We start from the raw sequence: 20,778 nt of genomic DNA, 5'->3' as shown, positions 1-20,778 counted from the left end.
ACAACCATCTTTATAAAGGCAGACTGGCTATATTAAGAACTGTTTGTTTTTTTAGGGGATACATCATCTGTGTCCTTTTGTGAACCTTTAATTCAGAGTAGACTAAAGGGAGATTCAATATGTCATGCTGTGTGTCTGTCATGGCTCGTACGGAAAAGCAAACCAGACTTTAAAGGGTTCCAAAGTCTCTGAACCGGGTTTAGCAGCACCATAGTACCGGTATCAGCACCATAGTACCGGTATCAGCACCATAGTACTGGTATCAGCATACATTTCAAGTTGGTCAGACAGTGGTTATGGTCTGTGGGTGTATTGTTTCAATTTATTTGTGACTCCACTAGATGCTCTGGCGCCATCTGCAGGAGAATCGGCATTGATGCAGATTCAATCCAATCTCAAATTCAATGAACTGGTCAAAACTGCACATATTATGTTCAGAAAGAATCAACAAGAACATGCTGCCAGACTGTATCCAAGACATGTTTAATTTAAGACAACCATTACAACCTCAGAGGGGAGAGCATATACAGTAAATCAAAAATCAGAACCAACACCAAACTGCACTACAGTGGCAGCGGTGTATGGAATAAATTGGAGAGGGATTTAACCGTAACCTTATTTAAAAAAAAAAAACATTGAAAAGAAAGATGATTTCTCTGTACCAAAGTAATGAGTGGTGATACTTACTATGTTGATTTGGGTATTCATTTAATTGGTGATTTGATTATTCAAAACATGTAGACTGCAACTTTTTTTTCTTTCTTATTTCTCGAGGTTCAAGGAATCTTTGTTATCCCCATGGAGGCAATTTGTTTTACTGGCAGTCTCATCTCTTACGTCTTGCTTTTATTTCATTACTTTGTTGTTTGTAATGTTTTCTTTGAACAGTGTGTTGTTTCCTTGTTATTTTTATTTTATTTTTAAATTTGTAAAAGATGTTTTGATGTTTGTCTTATTTTTATTCTTTTTTGTGATGTCATGACCGAAAATAAACTAAACTCAACAAAAAAAAATAATCCACGACTATTTTACCTCATATTTTGATTTGACTTCGCTTTAGTCTGTTACACAAACATATTTGCTACAATATCTGGATATACGGAAGCTTCAAAAACCGTGGTGCTTTTCTTTAGAAGGTATTTTTCTGACTCTCTCTCCGAGCATTCCACTCCCCCGTCCGCAGGTGTGTCTACCTGTCTCGGCAGTTTCAAACGCGGAAGTTTGAACTTTTTGAGGGGGGCTGGGTCCATACCGAGTGCTGTAATTTGCCCACGGACACATATTGATTGTGGCTTAGAAAACCTTGTAAAAGAGCATCAAAGTATCAATCTGTTCAGACACAAGCCCCGAGCATCTTTTTTCTGGACCTTTTCAGAGCTCTGCCGCGGGAGTCCGGGCCGGAGCGATGGCCTCGCCCCCGCAGGAGCGTGCCCGCGGCCCGGCGCAGGGAGCGGGGCTCCCGCAGCAGGAGCTCAGCTCCTCCGCCGTCAACCGCATCTTAATGGAGTTCTTGTTTTACTTCGGCCGAGCCTTTTTTGTCTTCTACCCGGTGTATCTGACAGGGTACATGGGCCTCAGTGTCAGCTGGGTGCTGCTGTGCATGGTGATGATGACATGGTGGAAGAAAAACCGCCAGTGGAAAGGCGCCCGGATCGAGTCAGCCATCGATTTTGTGGACAACGAGACGCATGTGATCAACACGGAGCTGAAGAGCGCCCTACAGATGGCCTCCTGGGTATGTACCTGCATCCCTGCTGGGGGGATGTCTGAGATACCTGGCTGTTAAGCACTTCAGCAGCTAGAAAAGATCATCATGTCAGATGTACACTTTTAAATGATAACTTCCTTGTTCAAACCAAACAAATACATCTGCTGCTGTAAATGTTTTTCAGATGTCTTTTTGTCTATCAATCCATTCACAAGCTACTTCCAAACCAGTTTTCATTCTTTATTTCAATTCAATTCCCAAATTCATCACTTCAATACTAGGTCTGCAAACAATCTCCATCCAACCCTTTCCAGGTCTACTTTTTCCCAATTTTCAATTAGATTCAGAGGTCATCTTTATTGGAAATCCTTACCACACCATATTAGAGAATGCTCGAGTACAAATTTAGTTAGCAAAGCTTAACCATTCATTTCCAGTACTTCTCTGCAAACCCTCATTAGATTCCTGTTTTTGTTTTCTAGTAATTTAGCTTATTTTCCTTAGTTGTCCTATGTTTTACATATTTCTGTAGATATTGTTTGTTTCATTATAGGAGGACCACTCGACAAGCCCTTATGGGTTTTTTTGGTTTCTCCCGCACATTTTCTGTTATATTGTATTTCTTTTTTTATTTCCTTTTTTTTTCTACATACTGTTCGTCTGTACTTTTAAAACGGTTTTATATTTTTATGTGCAAAAAAAAGTCATAAGACACCCTAAGACAAGCCTTGAACTGGAAGACATGTCATTGTGATGGAATCTTGTCTGAATCAGGCTCATGTAAATAGATCTATTTGCATGACCGACCAGATTCAGACACAAACTCTCATAAAGATGTGTCATAAACCAGATTGTGATGCGTAAAAGGAGGTTTTGCATCTTCATGTTTGATTCCACCACACCCACAAACACAGTAACCAACTGACCTGAGTTTCGAGAAACATCCTAATGACACAGGAATGTCAGCTGATATGTACAATGGATGTAAAATCAGATCAGGTTTATACTGGTTTATACAGGTTGTGGCAGCTTGTGTTTAAAATTACTCGTACTTTCAGCCAAACAACTTTCAAGCTTTCATTTTACAATGGACAGAAGGTCAGTGAAATGATCACATGGACTTCTTTTGGTGGAAGTTTTCTGTTTTTACTGACTTGCCGATCTCATTATTTCCAATGTGCATTAAAGCACAATCCCAAACTTGTAATTACAGTTTTCAGCAAAACATTGCAAGGTGTCACTTCTGTGCTTATCCATGTTTACTAAAAACATGAGAAATATTTGCTTGTTTTATCTTCAATAAACTCAATAATCTGAGCAAACCTAGCATATTTTTTTTCTCCAATTTACTGGTGTTATATTCACAAATATTTTTTAGTTTGTCTAATTACACCAGGTCTTCTATCAGCTTCACCATGCACACCACTGTGTTCATTTGCTTTCTGACTTGATTATCTGTTTTTTGTTTTTGTCATAAAGGTGCATTTCACTGAGGTTGAGAAAGTTCACTGGGTTAACAAGGTACAGTATTAAAACATCATCTTACCTAATATTTGTTTTTGTAGTCTTACGACAACATCTTGAGAATCCTCTTAAGGGTTCGGTGAGCTAAAGGAGAAGGTGGTGTTTTTGGTATTTTAATTTAGTGCAAGTTGCACAGTTGTAAACGGCACACTCAATAACCATCTCATCAACACTCCTGTGGATCTGATGTCAATTAAATGCTCCTGAAATGCAGATCAACGTGACATGTTGTCAAATCCAGTATTGCAGATAAAGAGAGAAGTAGACTGAGAGGAACACACAAACTGCTGTTGTCAACAATACTAGCTCATTATTAAAGAAAAGGGAACAAATTATAATACTATGCAAATATGCATCATGATCTTGGGTACTGGACTCATTTACTGTTGTTTGAAGTGCTAAATCAATTTCTTTTTTTTTGTGATATGTTCAGGTGTTGGAACAGGTGTGGCCTTTCTTTGGGATGTATATGGAGAAGCTGCTGAAGGAAAACATCCAACCGACCATCAGAGTCTCCAGCCATGCGCTCAGAATGTTCAAATTCACCAAGATTCACTTTGGCCACAAAGTGAGTCGAAATTTGACCAACATATTCTTTTCATTTAGTATCAGCTTAAAGCGAAGCTATAACACCTGTGTATATATTTGATATAGTCAGTGTCATTAATGGGGGATCCTGTCATTTCAGCCTCTCAGGATCACTGGAATCAAAGTTTACACCCATGAAGTGGATCAGAGGGAGGTGATTCTGGACTTGAATATAGAGTCAGTCAAATACACTTCTCATTCAGAATTTATTATACTTGCTTCATGTCTCATTTCAAAGTTTACTCTGACTTTGGTGTTCTAACCAGCCTCTAAATTTGCAGTTATGATGGCGATGTGGACATTGATGCTGACGTGAACCCGCCGATCACAGCTGGAGTGAAAGGGCTGAAAGTGATTATGTTTATGTTTTATTCACACATTTTTTGGGGTCCATGCCGTCTCCTTAAGATTTTATTTATGCTTGCTGTTCTTGTAAAAACAACTGCCTGAATCTTCCAGCTCCAGGGGATGTTGAGGGTCATTTTAGAACCTCTTATTGGTCAAACACCACTTGTTGGAGGAGTGACCATTTTCTTCATTCGCCGTCCAGTGAGTGCACACAGATTTATCGTTGTTGGTGGGATTGTGTTATTGGACCGTGTTATAATTTGAGCTTTTTCCTCAGACCCTGCAGATCAACTGGACTGGTGTGACCAACCTTTTGGACAGCCCTGGCTTCAGGTTAGTTTCCCCGGAAAATCTCTCTGCTGCTTGGCATGCAAATCCTGCCTTGTTGGGAGAAATAGAAACAAGAAATCTTTTTGGTCTCTCCAGATGTTCAGTTCTCCATTCAGTCATCTCTCATCTCACTTCTCCCATTCCAGTTCACTGTCTGAGGACACTATCATGGACATCATTGCTTCTCTCATGGTGTTACCCAACCGCATGTGTATTCCTCTCATAGACCAGGTCAAAATGGATCAGATGAGGTTCCCACTTCCCCGTGTATGTAAGAAATACCAATCAGTTTAGGTTTATCCTCATCAGCAGTGACTATTAATTGAATCTTTATTATGGGTCCAATCAGTGTGTAATAATAATAATAATAATTAATAAAAATGGTTCTCATGTGACTCCTGTGCTCCTCAGGGGGTGGTGAGGGTCCATGTCTTGGAAGCAAAAGAACTGGTAGCCAAGGATACATTCATGATGGGCTTGGTGAAGGGCAAATCCGACCCTTATGTGACACTCAGGGTCGGCAACCGACACCACAAAACCAGAACCATCAAAGAGAGTCTGGACCCTACATGGAATGAAGTGTATGAGGTAGAGTGACAAAACAACACTTTGACTTCATGGACCAGATTAATGTGTTTGTCAAACATTTTGGGGCCACTATAGCCATGCCACTATGCACACAGCTAAACTCGATCGCATATCTGTTTGTAGAAGATGAAATTGAAGATACAACCTCAATTGCAAAACAGTTGAGACACTGTCTCTAATGTAGATTAATACAAAATGGAATGATCTTTTTATCTTACAAACCTAAAATCTTTTTTTTAAAGAACATAAAGTGCATCAAATTTAAATGTTTTTCCTGTTTTTGAATTCAATGCCAGCAGCTTGTTCAAATGTAAAGATGGTTTATTTCATTGTATTTTATTTTTTTTTAGCACAGTTCATGTACTTGTGGGAACTAAGGAGACCCATTGTTGGAGTTTTGGGAGAGGGCTGTTGCCCCATTTTTTCTGATGTAAGATTCAAGCTGCTTAACCCTCAATTTCAGTATAATGTTCCTCAGAATAAAATAGCAAAGCCATTGATTATTTCATCATCTACAGTGCATAACTTCATCAAAAGATTCAGAAAATCTGGGGAAATCTCTGTGCATGGGGTGAGGGTGAACATTAATAGTGGATGCCTATGATCTGTGAAATAATTTTTCATTAATTAGTAAATGGTCAGCTTCAACATATAATAAGTTTGTTTCTATGTTCTCTTGTAAATAAGATATGGGTTTATGAGAGATACAAATTATGCATTTTTTTTTCAATTGACAGCATCCCTTGTTGGCACATTTGGGGATAAATCATTGTTTTCAACAGTTTGAGCTTGACACATTTGCTCTAATGTCACTTTCATATTCTGTGTCATCTCACATGTGATTTGCATGACAATATATTATATATAAAGCATTCTTCACTCAGCATGCTTGATCGTTAAAATAACCATTTTACTAAAATTGAATTTGATAAAAGTGCTTTTATTTATTAATTTGTTTTAAAAAATGTTTGTTGCCTGTGAGCAGTTTGTGGTTCATGAAGCACCAGGGCAAGAGCTGGAGGTGGAGCTGTATGATGAGGACACGGATAAAGATGACTTCCTAGGAAGGTGAGATCTAATACTGTTAAATAAGTGCAGTAGTATAAATATGATTGATTTAGATTACTCAATATTCAGCATATTGTATAATTTCTGCCCCGTCATAAACCCACCATGGCAGTTGAAAACAATGTTAAAGACAAAAGGGTCCAATTTTAATTAATTTTTTGTTGAAGACAGGGAAACATCTAAAACATGCAGTAGACTAGCCCTCGAGTCCCGGCTTGTGTGCACCCCTGTATGTGTATGTGTATGTATGTATATATATATATATATATATATATATATATATATATAATACAGTGACTATCTGGAGATATATATTATTTCTTGCATCTCATTTGTTTAATTCATTTTAATTTATTTCTGTCTGTCTTTAATTCTGCTTTTAAACTCCTACTTTAAAAAAGTATTTTATGTAAAATATGCTGTATGAATAACCTTGCCTTAAATAAAGTGGCTGGTGACTGTATATATTTTCTAAGGATTACTTCTATGTACTCAACATTATTATGATGATGATATTTTTCTGCAATAGATACCACCTTGATTTAGGAGAAGTGAAAAAGGACAAAGAAATGGACAAGGTGGGGATTTTATTTCTTTTTCGTCTTCCTTTTTTTTTTTTAAATAACTACTGAGGTTATACTGGATAAAGAGATTTTTCTATGATAACTCTACATTTTGGTAAAAAATGATAGTCAGCAGGGTTGCAAATAAGGGTTACTAAAATAATAAGCGGATCATTTTTTTAGACTGTTGTCTACTTAAAACATGTTTTCTCGAAAATGTCTTAATTGTGTTTACTCTGACTTGAACTCATAATGAATGTCTTGTTGACTTCATTCTTGAAGTGGTTTTGTCTGGAGGGGGTTCAGCATGGTGAAGTTCATCTCAAGCTCCAGTGGCTTTCCCTTCAGGCCAACTCCAATCTGCTGAAAGAGGTAAAGCAGTGTCTGGGTTGCACAGATCTTTAGTGTTTGAATCAGACCACAGTTATCATATTGTACAATAAACCAGTGCCAGTCTTATGACTTCCACTTTTGACTATCAGTTAGGGCTGCACGATTCTGGACAAAATCAGAATCACGATTTTTTTGCTTAGAATTGAGATCACGATTCTCTCACGATTTTTTTCCAATATAAAATTTATTGCACTTATTACTTTAACTTTGCAACAGCTGAACAAAAATATAATAACAATAAACATCTCTTGTCTTCTTTACACAAACCTTTGAATAATTTAAACAATAATAACAATTTTGAACAATATTTGTTCCTCCCTGAGTTGAACACCCTTTCAGAAAGGGGACTTGTAACAGATCCTGTAGTTCTGAGGCAACAAATTATTCCTCTGGCTGCTTTTTGCTGTAACAGCTGACATTGAACATAAAAACAATAAACATCTCTCTTGTCTTTAAATAATTTAAACAATAACAATTTTAACAATATTTATGTGCAATATGTGTCAGGTGATGAGAAAGGTAGATGTTTCTCCAAATGTAATCCACAATCATTAACAAAATATAACAAACATGACAACATGATAGTTGACCATGACAGGACTACAACAACCTAGAACATAGGCCTAGTCCTTTTTTTATGCAGCCATCTTTAGAAAAAAAAAAAAAAAAAAAAATAATTAAATCGTCGTCATTTGGAAATGAGATTGCGTTCAAGCATGAATCGAGATCGCGATTTTTTTTTTTTTTAACGATTAATCGTGCAGCCCTACTATCAGTTGCTTTTGTGTACAGCAGCTATGCAGGTTTATAACGCATGCTGTGACTCTCTTTTAGTCCAACGACGGCCTTGCTTGTGCCATGCTTGCTGTGTATTTGGACAGCGCTTCGAATCTACCAGTAAGTAGCTACTTGTGGGGAGTGTCATTGTGGATTTTGCGAGTGGCTGATGCAAATATGGTGAGGTTTGTTTTTGTATTTGTCTCCAGAGAGACCACAGTGAGATTACAACGCATCAAAAACATGGGAAACACGCAAAGGAGTCACGGGTAAGACTGGAACATCATCATGTTTTATCAACATCACATTAAGTTAATAATCTTTCAGTGTAACACCTTACCACATAGAGTGTGTTTGTGTCTTGTATTTACACACAAGGCTCAGTTTTGCTGTGTGTTGGTGTTACATGTTTACTGGAATTTCTGGTTTGTCTGGTGCATGTCAGTCATTTTATTTGTGTGTGTTGTTAGCAGCAGGTATTTCTCTTGAACAGGGTTCAAAGTATGAGGAGATATTTTATCTTAGTATACATTTCTGTCATCGAGACGTTGTTAAGAACGTCAAGAAGGATTTGTAAAGCAAACATATTAGACCGTCGTTCTATCATCGACACTCAAGTTCACAGATTTCTTTACAGTTTCTTTCCTAATCTCATCCAGTTTATGCAAACTGTGAGAATAATGTAAAGGAACATTATAATTCCCAAACTTTTCTTGATAAAAGGCGTTATGATCGGACCAGCCTTGAGGAGCCACTGCTTTTTGGTAGCCATAAATTGAAAATACATTTACAAAGTGAAACATTAAAAGCGTAAGAATACTGTACAGTTTACAGGAAAAACATTCAAGTTTTTTACTGGAATGCTAAAAATGAAAATCAAAGGCCAGCATAACTCTCATCCTGCTTGAGCACTGATTCCCAGAGTGCATCTGTTTGGCAGGTGTCATGTGGTGTGGTTGGTCTTCATTGTGTAAGAGACTGGAATGCAGAAACGTTCCAACCTGAAAGTCAATGAATCTGGTTGTACACAAACCCCCAATCTTAGTTTGTGCCCTTTATTATTAGTCATCTGGTATTTTACTTCCAAATTTGTGTCACAGAAGTTAAGTTGAGGAAGAAGTAATAGACAGAGCCACACTGACTGACAGAAATGTAAACGCAGCTAATGGTTACAACAATATACACAGAAAGATTTCTTCACTCCCTCACTAATGTGCTCTTGTTTTCAGCTCACAAAGAAGAAATCTGGTCCCAACTCCATGGTGGAATTATCCATTGGTGATGAAGTTCAGAAAAGCAAGGTAATGCTATGACTTCACCTCACTGATAAACAATTTCCTATTTAATTCATCCATTTAATTAAGCCATTCCTGCATTAAAAGAGACATATTCTGCTCTATTTTTAAATGGGGATACAATTTCCAGAAGGCTGTGACACATTTTGACCAAAATACTACAGATACACAATATCTGTGTCTGTGAAAAGAGCTATATAAATAAACCTACTTACTTACAATAAAAACACTCTTTTCATACACATCTTTTCAGCTTTGTTCATAGCAGCTGTTTTATGGGCGTGGAGTCACCATCATCTGAACCTCACCCTCTCTTCTGGAGAGTTCACTTGTTTTGAACTTGGTTTGACTGCTTTGTGCTGCTTATCGAGATAAGGGAGCTGAATACATTTTACTCCGATCTGTGATGTCACAGTACACAGAAAATCTCAACCACACAGTGGAGAAGAAATTGTTTGGCCCCAAAAAGAGAGACAAAGTTGTTTTTATTTCAAAGATTTTGAGTTGTAATTCACTTCGGACGCCAAACCCACCAGTGGCATACAGTGTATATAAAATTAGCTGCCCCTAATTTTCCCAATAATTCATTTTCCTGTTGCAGTTTCTCTTCCTTTCTACTTCAGGAGTCATTTGCTTTTATAATACTGCTGTTTCTTTATCCATATTATTTGTAAGAATAATAAGGAAAGAATAACTGCCAAGGTTATGAAATGACTTGTAGAATGAGAAACAATCCCATAATTAAAGCAGAATACTGGATAGTGTTGCACTGTAAATTCCTCAGGTGAGAAATCAAGTTGAAGTTGTCAGGTTTTTTCACAATCTTAAACTCATTTCTGACTATTGCTGATGTTTCCTTGTTAACTGTTATGTTAAATACAAGTTTTAGTTTGGTAAAAGTCATTGTAGAAGTCCAGGTTATATCCGTCTAATGGTAGAACTAAGTAGCTGGCATATTGTAGTTTATTAGCCGTGAAGATTGCTGTGCTGCTTTCAAGTCACAACATCAGTGATCAACACTATGGTGCTTTCTATCAGGGTAACTTTATCCGTGATGTATGATATAGAGAGAGTCTATGACTCAGCTGTGTAGATTCACTTTTTTCCGTGGACACCTCCCAGTTGTAATTATTACACAAAATCCTAACTTTACTTTTCACAGGTTGCGTTTGCATCCAAAGACCCAGCGTGGGAGGAAGGCTTTACCTTCTTTGTGCAGGATGTCAATACGCAGCAGCTCGTCATTCAGGTGTGTATTTCAGTATAATCCAGAACACACAACACAGAGTCTCCACCCCGTCTATAATTTGACAATACATTGTAATGGACGCTATTCTGATTTATATTATTGTTAATTGTTTATTAAGATCCCCATTAGCTGTCACCCATGGTAACAGCTAGTAAATTTATATCTTCTCAATCAATAAAATACTGATCTGTGTCATCTGTTAAATATAACCCACTACCGCTTTATGAAATGGTTCAAAAACATTATTTCTTCTGCTGTACAATGGTTCCCAATAAAACCTATACAGATGGCAGACCTAACCTGGGCCACTTTTGGGAGTAAGTGTTGTGACAGCTTGGTGTGGCTTGACCGCCCAAAGAAAAAATAGATTGTGGTAAATGTCTTACGAATATGTGGCTGAGTTTGGTTAGTCACATATACATTCTTTGCTATCTTGGAAGCCCCGGTGTCAGAGAATATTATACAAAACAAGTCATCAATGGGTTACTTTGTTTCCCCATTTCCAATACGGCTTTGTTTGTGTGGTTTAGGTCAAAGAACAAGAAAAGAAGACTCAGCTGGGTGTTCTCACATTATCCCTGCATCGCCTCCTCAACACCTCCAACATGACTTTAGACCAGCGCTTCATGCTGGAGCGCTCTGGAGCAAACAGCCAGATCAAGCTGAAGGCCACTCTTAGGGTGGGAGCACGCGCACATTTCTAGCTGATGCACTTTAACTGCTTCAACTTAGATTTTCAAAGAACTCATTATTGCACTCTACTGCAGTAGGATAACTGACTACAGCCATTTTCTCCATCCCACTGCAGGTTCTCACTGTGGATGAGCCGCCACCCAAAATCATAATTACTCCATCCGCTGAAATCAAACAGCCACCACAGGCCGAAGACGGCGGAAGCTCCCCCATGTCCACTCCCCTCTCAGAGGCAGTTTCCTCCAACACTATTCCTGCCGTCCCCTCTCCAGTCCAACCAGCTGATTTGCTGAAAGGATCAAGTGAAAATTATTCAGGTCAGCGCCGTGGCTCTTTTCTGGCTTCAGATACCAGGAAGTTGTCTTTAGCTTCAAACATGCGCCGGTATGACTCTCACAGCCTACTGTCAGATAACTCCATTGCGTCGTCATGTTTGGACATCTCAGATGGAGCTTCCTACCCAGCGTGAGTGTGTGGATATATTCACGTCTTTTTCAAACTTTACAGATTTCCAACACTGGTCTAAAAAGACAAAAAAAAATTCTCTTGCAAATGTGTTTGCCACCTGTAGGGCTATTAGGAACCATCAGGGCTCATTTGGAGACATCAATCTGACCATACGCTATGCCAATCTGAGGAAAAAGCTCATCGTCCTAGTTAATTGTTGCAGGTTTGTCACAATATCTCACCCTCACAAATGATAGTGTATCAACTGATTCATGTGTTTGTAATGTTTTCTGACTGAATTATTCAGAATAAAATGCAAGACCAACTTTGATCAGACATTAACAAGTATGTATATCCTACAGGAACTTATTCCCCTGCAGCCCAAATGGCACCGACTCTTACGTGCGCATGTATTTACTTCCTGATCAGTCCTGGAGACACCGCAAGAAGACACAAGTCAAGAGAAGGACGGTCAGTCCTACTTTCAATGAGAAGTAAGCAAACGATACACACACACGCAAGTTGGCATTTCACATTGTACCTCAGCGATTAGTTTGATCTTTTTCTGCCAACCTTCTTCCATGCAGGTTGGAATTTGATGCATCCATTGAGGAAGCAAAGACTAGGAAGTTGGATGTAGCAGTGAAAAATAACAGGATGTTTCATACGAGAGAGAGAAAGGACATTGGCATGGTAGGAAGTGCTATTTGTACTAAATTGTGTTTCCATTCCTGATTCAAGACTGTTTTGTAGGTGAAATATTTCATGTTAGACAGGCAGTGGTGAGAGACTTATGTGGCTCCTGATTTGTCAAGTTGGGCCTCGTTTTTGTATCATAAATCTCTTTTATTTCAGACGCATGCTATAGTAGAAATTCCAGATGGCTTTGGATGTCCAACTTTTGCCGTCTGTAGCTCAGTTTGGATGATTTACTGAATTCTCAAATGTTGCTGTTGTCAACAGGTGGTGATTAATCTCTCAGAGCTGGATCTGGTCAAAGGCGTGACAGAATGGTACAGTATGACAGCCACATTTCTCACATCCTATTGCTTGCGTGGTACAATGAGAGCAACGCTAAGAAATGCTTGTGTTTCATTCTTAACTGACAACTAAATTCAGCTTTATATATTCTGTTACAGCTTATTTTTGTGCTATTTGGGAAATGTTTGCTTCCCTAATTGTGCATAAGTTGTTGCAGTCATAATTTTGATAAAGAAAGTCATGCATATGCTGCGAAAACTCACTTCTGAGAAAATAAAATCGCCTCATTTGAAGAAAATTAGATGACTATTAGACTCAAATAATAAATGATTAATGAAATGTATGTTGTATTTCTTGCTAGGGGTTAGGGAAGACAGACCTTCACCATCACTGTATTTTTGAAGCTGTTTATTTGACCCTAAAGCCAGCATCACAGCACACTTACTGGAAACGAGTCATTATTAAGATGGTCTAAGAGCAACAAAATCCACTTCCTTATTGATTAAAAACTGAATTTAATGTTTGTTTAATCCTAGCTGCCCTCTAGAGTCTTGTTGTTGGCCTGATGTTGCCAGACAACCAGCTAGGAGAGTAGAAAATCCCCATTTAGAAACCAGAATTACAGAACATAGTGTTAGCTTATACTGAATACCGGTGGAAAAGCAACCAAATGTGTTTCCCTGTTTACAGCCTTAATGCATTAATGCAAGTATTGTTTTCCTCATATAACTCTCAGCAAATACAAAAAAAAACAGTATTTACTACAATCTTTGGAGGCTACTACAGGCATTTTAAATAAGTGACTACTGTATTAGTGTAGCCTGGCTTCAGAACATTGGCCCTGTCTGGTTCATAGGACCAATGGAATTAGCACAAAGGGTAGAGCAAAATGTGTCATTTAGTTCAGCTACAATCATGGTAACTTTCATTTCCTTTTTTTTTTTTCTCTAAAGGTATGAGCTCACACTGCCGGGGCTGAGGAAATTCACCTAGCAGGTGGAGATCATTTGTAACATAGTTCAAATGTTATGCTTGGAGAACTGCATGTTCCTCAGTCCTCCTCATCTGAGGACTAGAGTCCATATCCAACCCCATGAAGGCTGGCCATGACTTTCTCTTAGGAGCAGAGGCACATATACAGTATTGAAGTGCATCATGTCTTTCATGAAGATATTCTACTCTGAAACGTTAGCCTTTGTTTCTATTTATTGCTGCATATTTGCATTGACGGTAGAAATTGTGACCCTTGGTAACAAAGCCATTTCATTTCGGATCTTTTTCTCAGGGGATTATTCAAGTTCATCTGAATTGAATTTTTTTTTTTTTGCAGAATAGCAGAATAGCATGATGTGGAAGAGTTGCACACTGAAACACTCATGGTCATAGTTTAAGAGACACTTGGCACTTTTTTCTTCTTCAAAAGTTGACACAATTTCTAAGTTCAGTTGTTCAAATTTTAAATTCAATTCAATTGTCTAAATGAAATAGCTGTGACATGCTTTGCTGAGAATACCACAGATTAGAGTACGAAAGTGTCCTTCCAATCCAAGCATTTAAAGTTTTGTTCGAAACAGCTGGTTTTAGATAATATAATCAACAAATTGACTTAACTCCACCTTCACTTTTGATAGGGTGTTTATTTGAAAGAACTGTTACAGCTTTATGATACCCATCTCTGTATAATGCAGTGTGATCTAAATTTGTGTGGAATTATCCATATATTCAGACCAATGTGGCCAAAACTTAAAGCAATGGGTTTTTGATATGTCAAACTTTTTTGAGTTTCTAGACAGTTCAGACTTCCAACTAAATACAAACATACAAAAAATACAACATTGCCTTTTTTTTCCCCAGTGTCCCCTTTAAAAATACATGTGAGCAGCTGTTGGTCTTGAAGGATGAGACTCATGTTTAAAACTAACTTTCTCACATTCATAATATAAATTTTCATTTTCAATATGGTCACATCTTTTACAGGAAAATGTTTTATACATGTTAATAAGATTTTGTGTGTTTCAGTTTAATATGGGTTTCTTTTTAGGAGTAAAATAAAGACACTAAGTACTGTATTTATATTACATTTGAGTACCAAAGGTCATAAAAAATAAATAGTTAGCTTTTTTCACTAAATTAACTACAACGATTTTCCGAGTACATTTTGGGTGTTTCAGAGCTACATGCCTAATCAAAATCTGTTTAAGCCCAATATTTTTTTTTTTTATATTTTGTATTTTCTGTTGTACATAAGATGGGGTATTGTTTTCAAGATGGGTTTTCAGGTGATATTTATTGGAAATAAAGATATTTAAAAACAACTACATAGCCTATTTTGCTTGGTGAGTAAGATGAGGACAGATGCATTCTTTACCTCTGTTTGGTTTTCCCCTTTTTGTGTTCTTGAAGGTATATAACAGAAAAGTAAGCATATTAAGTTCCAAGCCAGTTTAAGCCAGTTCCTCTGCCGGTATCACCCTCTTCTAGAGCTTCCCCTGCAGAGGATATGAACGAACATCGGGGCATGATTAAAGGCAAGCTAATAATGATAAAAGTTAATGGTTAGTGTACTATTATCATACCTGTCAAATCTCCCTTTTTGGCCGGGAAACGGGTAAATGTTGAATTGTCACTAACCTCGCGAGAACTGTCACCTGCTGTAGCCTGGGTGGCAGTTCTCGCGAGGTTAATGGCGACAACGGGAGCGAACCATGGGGAGCGAACCGTTCTACAATACATCCATGGAGCGAACTCGGACAAATCATCGGGAGCGAACAAATCATATGGACGACGAGAGAGAAGGCATTTCTGCCAAAAAAGCGAAAACTTCGTATAAATATCTCTAAAATGGGATATTAAATTTACTTTCCTAAATAGGAGCAGGATGGGGTCAGTGAATGCCAGAGAGCTCATGAGTGAAAATTACAAATTAAAAGAAAATGGAAATGTTTCACTTGAAGACAAGTGTATATAAACTGAAAATATATATAAAAAAAAAAAACTAAGTGTGATTTAATTCACTTTTGTGTTTTCATTTAGGAGAATTTCAGTGTTAACAAAGGTCGACCTATCAGGCTATGAGCACGTATTTGTAGTTTGTAAGTGGTTGACAGGTAGTTATTTTGAATTTCTCTTAAAATGTCTTAATGTCTTAATGTCTTAAAATGTAAGATACTGGACCTCTTGGGCTGGTGGGACAGCGGCGGATAATTTCCCGTATTTTTTAAATCCAAAACTTGACAGGTATGACTATTATATACAGAGCTAACCAGGTAAAAAGTGGATACGACAGAAGTTCCAACGCCGTTTAGAGATTAATGCCGCGTTCCATTTGTCCTCGGAAGTCGAAATTTCCCAGTTCCCAGTCGTAATTTTCAACTGGAACGCCCCTTGAAGTGGGATTTCCTACTGGGAAAGTGGGAGAAGCTTCACCACCCCCGAGTTACCATTCCAAGATGGCTGCCATTCCCAGTTCCCAGTTCCGATTTCCGAGGTAAATGGAACGCGGCATAATTATAGCAAAACCGTCGTTGTAATTCAGCATGAAAAGGTTAACGGCTCTGTTTGAAAACTTAAAAACACATCTTAATTAACGTGGTTTTGCTTTTCTTGTGTCAGTAATTTAACTTCCCACTGGATCATTTATGTGTTTTTATGACGGCGTGTCTGTCTCTGGCCGCTACGAAAGGCTGATTTATGGTCCCGCGTTACACCAACGCAGAGCCTACGCCGTACCCTACGCCGTAGGTTCTGCGTCGATTTAACGCTCAACCATAATTCAGGCTTGAGGTCTCCCAGCTGTTTCCCTAGCAACCACCCTAGCAACCACCGTAGCAACGGCCCAGGGCTTTGATTTGTTACACGGTACATTTTTGGTCCAACATGAGTTCAGACAAGAAGGAAACAAAAGTCCCCGTGAGCTTAATGCTCTTACCACCAGACCCGCCACAGGTAAGAATAAATAAAATAAAATACATTCTCCAACTTTACCGAAGCTGGAAAATGTTTTTTTTTTTTTTTCAATTTTATTACATCACCGTCTTAACGTTCAACTAACTGCGACTGAATTTAACCGGCGTCAATAATTAGTGAGTCAGAAATATCTAAATTAGTTTGTTTGCTAAATAATGAGAGCAATACTACATTTTATTTGAATCTATATCGCAGATCCCGGGAAAACTGCCATGGATGGAGTCAAACCCTCTGCTTTCACTCTCTACTACACTACAGGGGAAACGTCAAGGAAGTGAAGCAGGTGTAGTTTAAATGTTTCTTAAATGTTTTTATGCCTCGAATAGAAATGTATTGCTATGAAAATGTATGTAAATTATGTATGCTTTATAATGTTTGTAACTATCATTATACGCACAGCATTACAAGTGGAAAAATACAGTGACAAGATGAGTGTTGGAGGCAACTTTTTGACCTATTGAATGTAACTACAATACTGTGATTGATAGTCACAGTATTAGTCATGATTGAATCAGATAAACCTTGGAGATGACTGAATGTTTTCAATATGATTGATTTGTAACTATGGAGTATATATAGCTATGGCTATATACTGTATGTGTATATATATATATATATATATATATATATATATATATATATATATATATATATATATATATATACTGTATGTGTATATATATATATATATATATATATATATATATATATATATATATATATATATATATGCTAAAGCACTTGTCCATAGGCAGCTTTTGAAAAGAATAGAGAGCAATAAAATATTAAGATAACAAGAATAGGGGGAAAAAAAGAAAATAAATAAAAATAATAAAATAAATAAATGAAAAATGAAAAAAACAAACAACAAAACAATTGGAAAGGAAATCAAAGAAATACAAACAATTTTCAATTAGAAACATAAAAAGACAACAAAGCAAGCAGTCAACAAGTTAAGAACTATTCATGTGTACACTACTGATTAGATTTTAACCACTGTTTGAGTCCTTTGTTAAAAGCTTTTGTATTGGTCTCTAATTTTAACTCATGTTAACTTCAGTAGCCAGGAGGAAGCTGACACTTATGTTAAGCTGCCTGTCTACTCTACTATACAAGTAATACGATTGTTGAATCTAACCTCTCTCTGTCTTGTGTCTCATTCTTGGAGTGCAGAAACAAATTTCTCCAACATGTATATATATTTTTTACTGTGTCAACTTGTCAGTTATCATAAGCATCATTTATCATAGTAGTCTATATACTATTGTATTTTGTAAGTAGCAGACAGAAGGCTAAGACAACATAACTACAGAGCCCAGAACCAAAGAAAAATGTCTGCCCCAACCTCCTGGACCCCTGGACAGCCCAGGCACAAGAATCTCAGCAGAATTCTGTTTAGTATCTCTGGGTGAGTGGCATGGTTTTTGTAGACCATCAGGCTAATTTGTCTGGTAGTCTTCATGTCTACCTCAGTGACAACTTGCTTTTTTTCTCACAATTTTCTGTCCATTTTTAGCCTACAGGAGGAGGAGAAGGAAGAGGATGATGACTTCCTATATTGTGACTCTCCAAAATTGACAACAAAGACTAACAATGCAATGGTAAAATGTAACACACTTAATGCTGTATATCATAGGTCCTTTGCACCTGCATGTATTTTGACTAGGCCCCTCCTAAATGTTGATGTTTTTGTAGACAATTTTGATATAAATTTGCAGGTGTGCTTTGGATTTGGATCATCCCTTCTCAACCTCACATTTGTCTCTAGAATACTCTAATCCCCTTTATGCCTGATGTATTTTTCTATTTTCCTTTTTTTTTTTAAGAATATTTTTTTTAAATCGTGTAAAGCTAATTGTTTCGATTCTGGGGATGGTGCAGAGGTGTTAGAAATGTATGTATTACAGTTTTTCACAATTGTTTAAACACATTTCCTGATAGACTACCTCACTTTCTCAAAACTCTAAACAAAAATTACAAAACTCACACACAAAATGCAAAATCCTACACTTCTCTTGCAAAAGCACACTTTACCCTCAAAACAGTGTTAACTCTTCACTAAATGGTATTTCCTTCTCAAATGCCAAACACATACATCATTTGAGTAGACATTTCTAAGCACCCACTGAACACTGATGTGCAGAATGGAAGACACTATAGTATGAATGGAAAACACTATATGAATGTCTAAACATGCATTTGTATGTTCAGTGTTACACCTTCAGCTGTTGGTTGTACAGTTTTTCTCGATCGTTTTGGCCCATTTTTCCATTCACAGTTTACTTTTTCAAAACAGCTCACACAAAGCCCTTAACAGAAGCTGAAATAACCAAAACACTTTATGATGTTTGCAGAATGACACCATTTTCTCAAAACTTGTCACACATCCATCAAAACCAAACTTTTCCATCAAAACCTACATTTTTTTCTCAATTGAACATGTATGTTTTCTCATTTATTTAACAATGGATAACAAAATTGAAACTACAGCTATCAATATCAACTTTTGTTCAACACCCTCATAGTATTGACTATTTTACAACTGACAACATACTACAATTTGGGTTTTGTATTGAGCACTCTAACTTAGTTATATAACTTAGAAATATACTGTCACAGAGTATTTACAGTAAAATCAGAAAATGCAGTAAAATATTGTAGATCTGTTTTTGTATTGCTGAAGTACCTGTCAACACCATTGATTTACATTTGTTCTACTGTGTACAAAATGGCAAGATTCTGACAGAAAAATATTTATTGCAGTACTTGTCACATGCACATACTGTAAGCAATCAAAATGACAGGGTTCAATATGCAGTACAACAAAGGTCAATTCTCAAAGAAAATACTGTAAATGAAACAATGAAATGAAACCCTGTAAATATGAAAAAAAATAAAAATACAGAAAAATTACGCATTGTTGACACGGGCCTGACGATCAGGCCACATGTCCTCCTCCACGTCCTCCTCGATCCATGCTTGGTGTCAACTTCAAGCTATTGACCTCTTTGATAGGTTGAGGACTACTTGCTTTGTTTTGCAAAGAGTGTTCACAAAGGTGCTGATAATTTTTTTAGAGAGCAGTTCCAATTTGCTGCTACAAAGTGTCTGCAATATGTTGCCATGGTAAATCAGTTATGTTTTGTGTCTCTTTGTGAGAAGTGCGTTAACTGTTTTGAAAAGTGTATTAAAGTTATTCTATGCAACTTCCTAGAGCTAGCAAGATTTGAAAGTGGCGCTTCCTCTAAGCCCCACCCCCCCCGCCCCCACCCACGAGCGCTCCGTCCAAAGCCACGCCCCCACAAACACGAACGCGCATACGATTATTAAACATTTTGGACAGCACATTTACAGCAAAACTACCCCATGTCTCATTCACCTGTAAGCGAGGCCGGTTTTAGGGGGGGCAGGGGGGGGGCTGTGCCCACCCAAACGTGCATCATGCCCGAAAGCACGGCACGGCAGCGCTGCGGTGCGCTGCAGGCTCTAAAGCAGGCTCTAAAGCAGGCTCTAAAGCCACGGCTACACCGTAGCTTACGGCGTCTACGCCGTAGCCTACGGCGTAGCTGCAGCAACAGAGACGGCACGGCACCGCAGCGCGCTGCCGTGCCGTGCACCGGCGCTCTCCGCTCTCGCCGTGAGACGCCTACATCCCCACGGACCCCATACAGCTTCCGAGCTGGAGCTGCTGCGGCTTTTCGCGGCTGTTCACGTGTCCCCGCTCGCTGCTGCTGCTGCTGCTGCTGCTGCTGCTGCTGCTGCTGCTGCTGCTGCTGCTGCTGCTGCTGCTGCTGCTGCTGCTGCTGCTGCTGCTGCTGCTGAGACCAGCAGCAGCAGCAGCGGACTAACGGCTCCCGCTCCCCGGTCACACACAGCGGGACCGACCCGCTCTGGAAATAACTACCGGTACATAATATCTATATACTGGGGTCCGTGGCAGAAGGGAGGGAGGGGGTTAAACTGGGACACTGTGAGCCCAGGAGGACCCGTGGGAAGTGAACACGTCGGGCTGCTGGAAGCGAGTGCGCGTATGGGACAGGGCGGGGGGGCGTGGTTTAAAATGAAGACATCTGATTGGTTCTTTCCCTTCCTGGACCTGGACCAATCTGTATCATTCGGACCGAATGGGGGGGGCTTAGAGGTGCCTCTTTCAAATCCTGCTAGCTGATCAGGGATCAGGGATTTGTTGCATAGAATACCTTTAAAAGTCAAAGAAAATTGTGTGAAAGCAATGAGAAATAGTTAACCGATTCGCCAGAG

General features: G+C 38.3%; 2 protein-coding genes across 2 annotated transcripts in view; both read left to right on the top strand.

Annotated features, from left to right (window-relative positions):
* Positions 1-1,221: 1,221 nt before the first annotated feature.
* Positions 1,222-13,832, top strand: esyt3 (extended synaptotagmin-like protein 3). Its single transcript, XM_061723928.1, has 23 exons — positions 1,222-1,735; positions 3,188-3,229; positions 3,666-3,800; positions 3,921-3,997; positions 4,102-4,171; positions 4,280-4,369; positions 4,446-4,501; positions 4,645-4,765; positions 4,910-5,086; positions 6,072-6,154; positions 6,684-6,732; positions 7,000-7,089; positions 7,945-8,007; positions 8,097-8,156; positions 9,117-9,188; positions 10,345-10,431; positions 10,962-11,111; positions 11,240-11,589; positions 11,696-11,794; positions 11,934-12,065; positions 12,159-12,264; positions 12,535-12,584; positions 13,506-13,832. The coding sequence occupies exons 1-23, from the start codon at positions 1,406-1,408 to the stop codon at positions 13,543-13,545; spliced, it is 2,529 nt and encodes an 842-aa protein (XP_061579912.1). The 5' UTR covers positions 1,222-1,405; the 3' UTR covers positions 13,546-13,832.
* A 2,596-nt stretch (positions 13,833-16,428) lies between these two features.
* The window catches only part of dnah7 (dynein, axonemal, heavy chain 7), an 86,632-nt gene continuing 82,282 nt past the window's right edge, over positions 16,429-20,778 (top strand). Inside the window, exon 1 of the mRNA XM_061722930.1 lies at positions 16,429-16,497. Coding sequence (XP_061578914.1) covers positions 16,429-16,497 — 69 coding nt within the window. The remainder of the gene's footprint in view (positions 16,498-20,778) is intronic.

This window comes from Cololabis saira, chromosome 6 (genome assembly GCF_033807715.1).
Source record: "Cololabis saira isolate AMF1-May2022 chromosome 6, fColSai1.1, whole genome shotgun sequence".
Lineage (NCBI taxonomy): Eukaryota > Metazoa > Chordata > Actinopteri > Beloniformes > Belonidae > Cololabis > Cololabis saira.
Note: the sequence above shows the minus strand (reverse complement) of the source record. Positions and strands in the feature narration are given on the sequence as shown.

Coding starts and splice junctions, on each gene's coding strand:
- esyt3 (XM_061723928.1), top strand. CDS start 1,406: ATGGCCTCGCCCCCGCAGGAGCGTGCCCGCGGCCCGGCGCAGGGAGCG. Junction 3,230..3,665: donor AAGTTCACTGGGTTAACAAG/GTACAGTATTAA, acceptor TGATATGTTCAG/GTGTTGGAACAGGTGTGGCC. Junction 10,432..10,961: donor CGCAGCAGCTCGTCATTCAG/GTGTGTATTTCA, acceptor TGTGTGGTTTAG/GTCAAAGAACAAGAAAAGAA.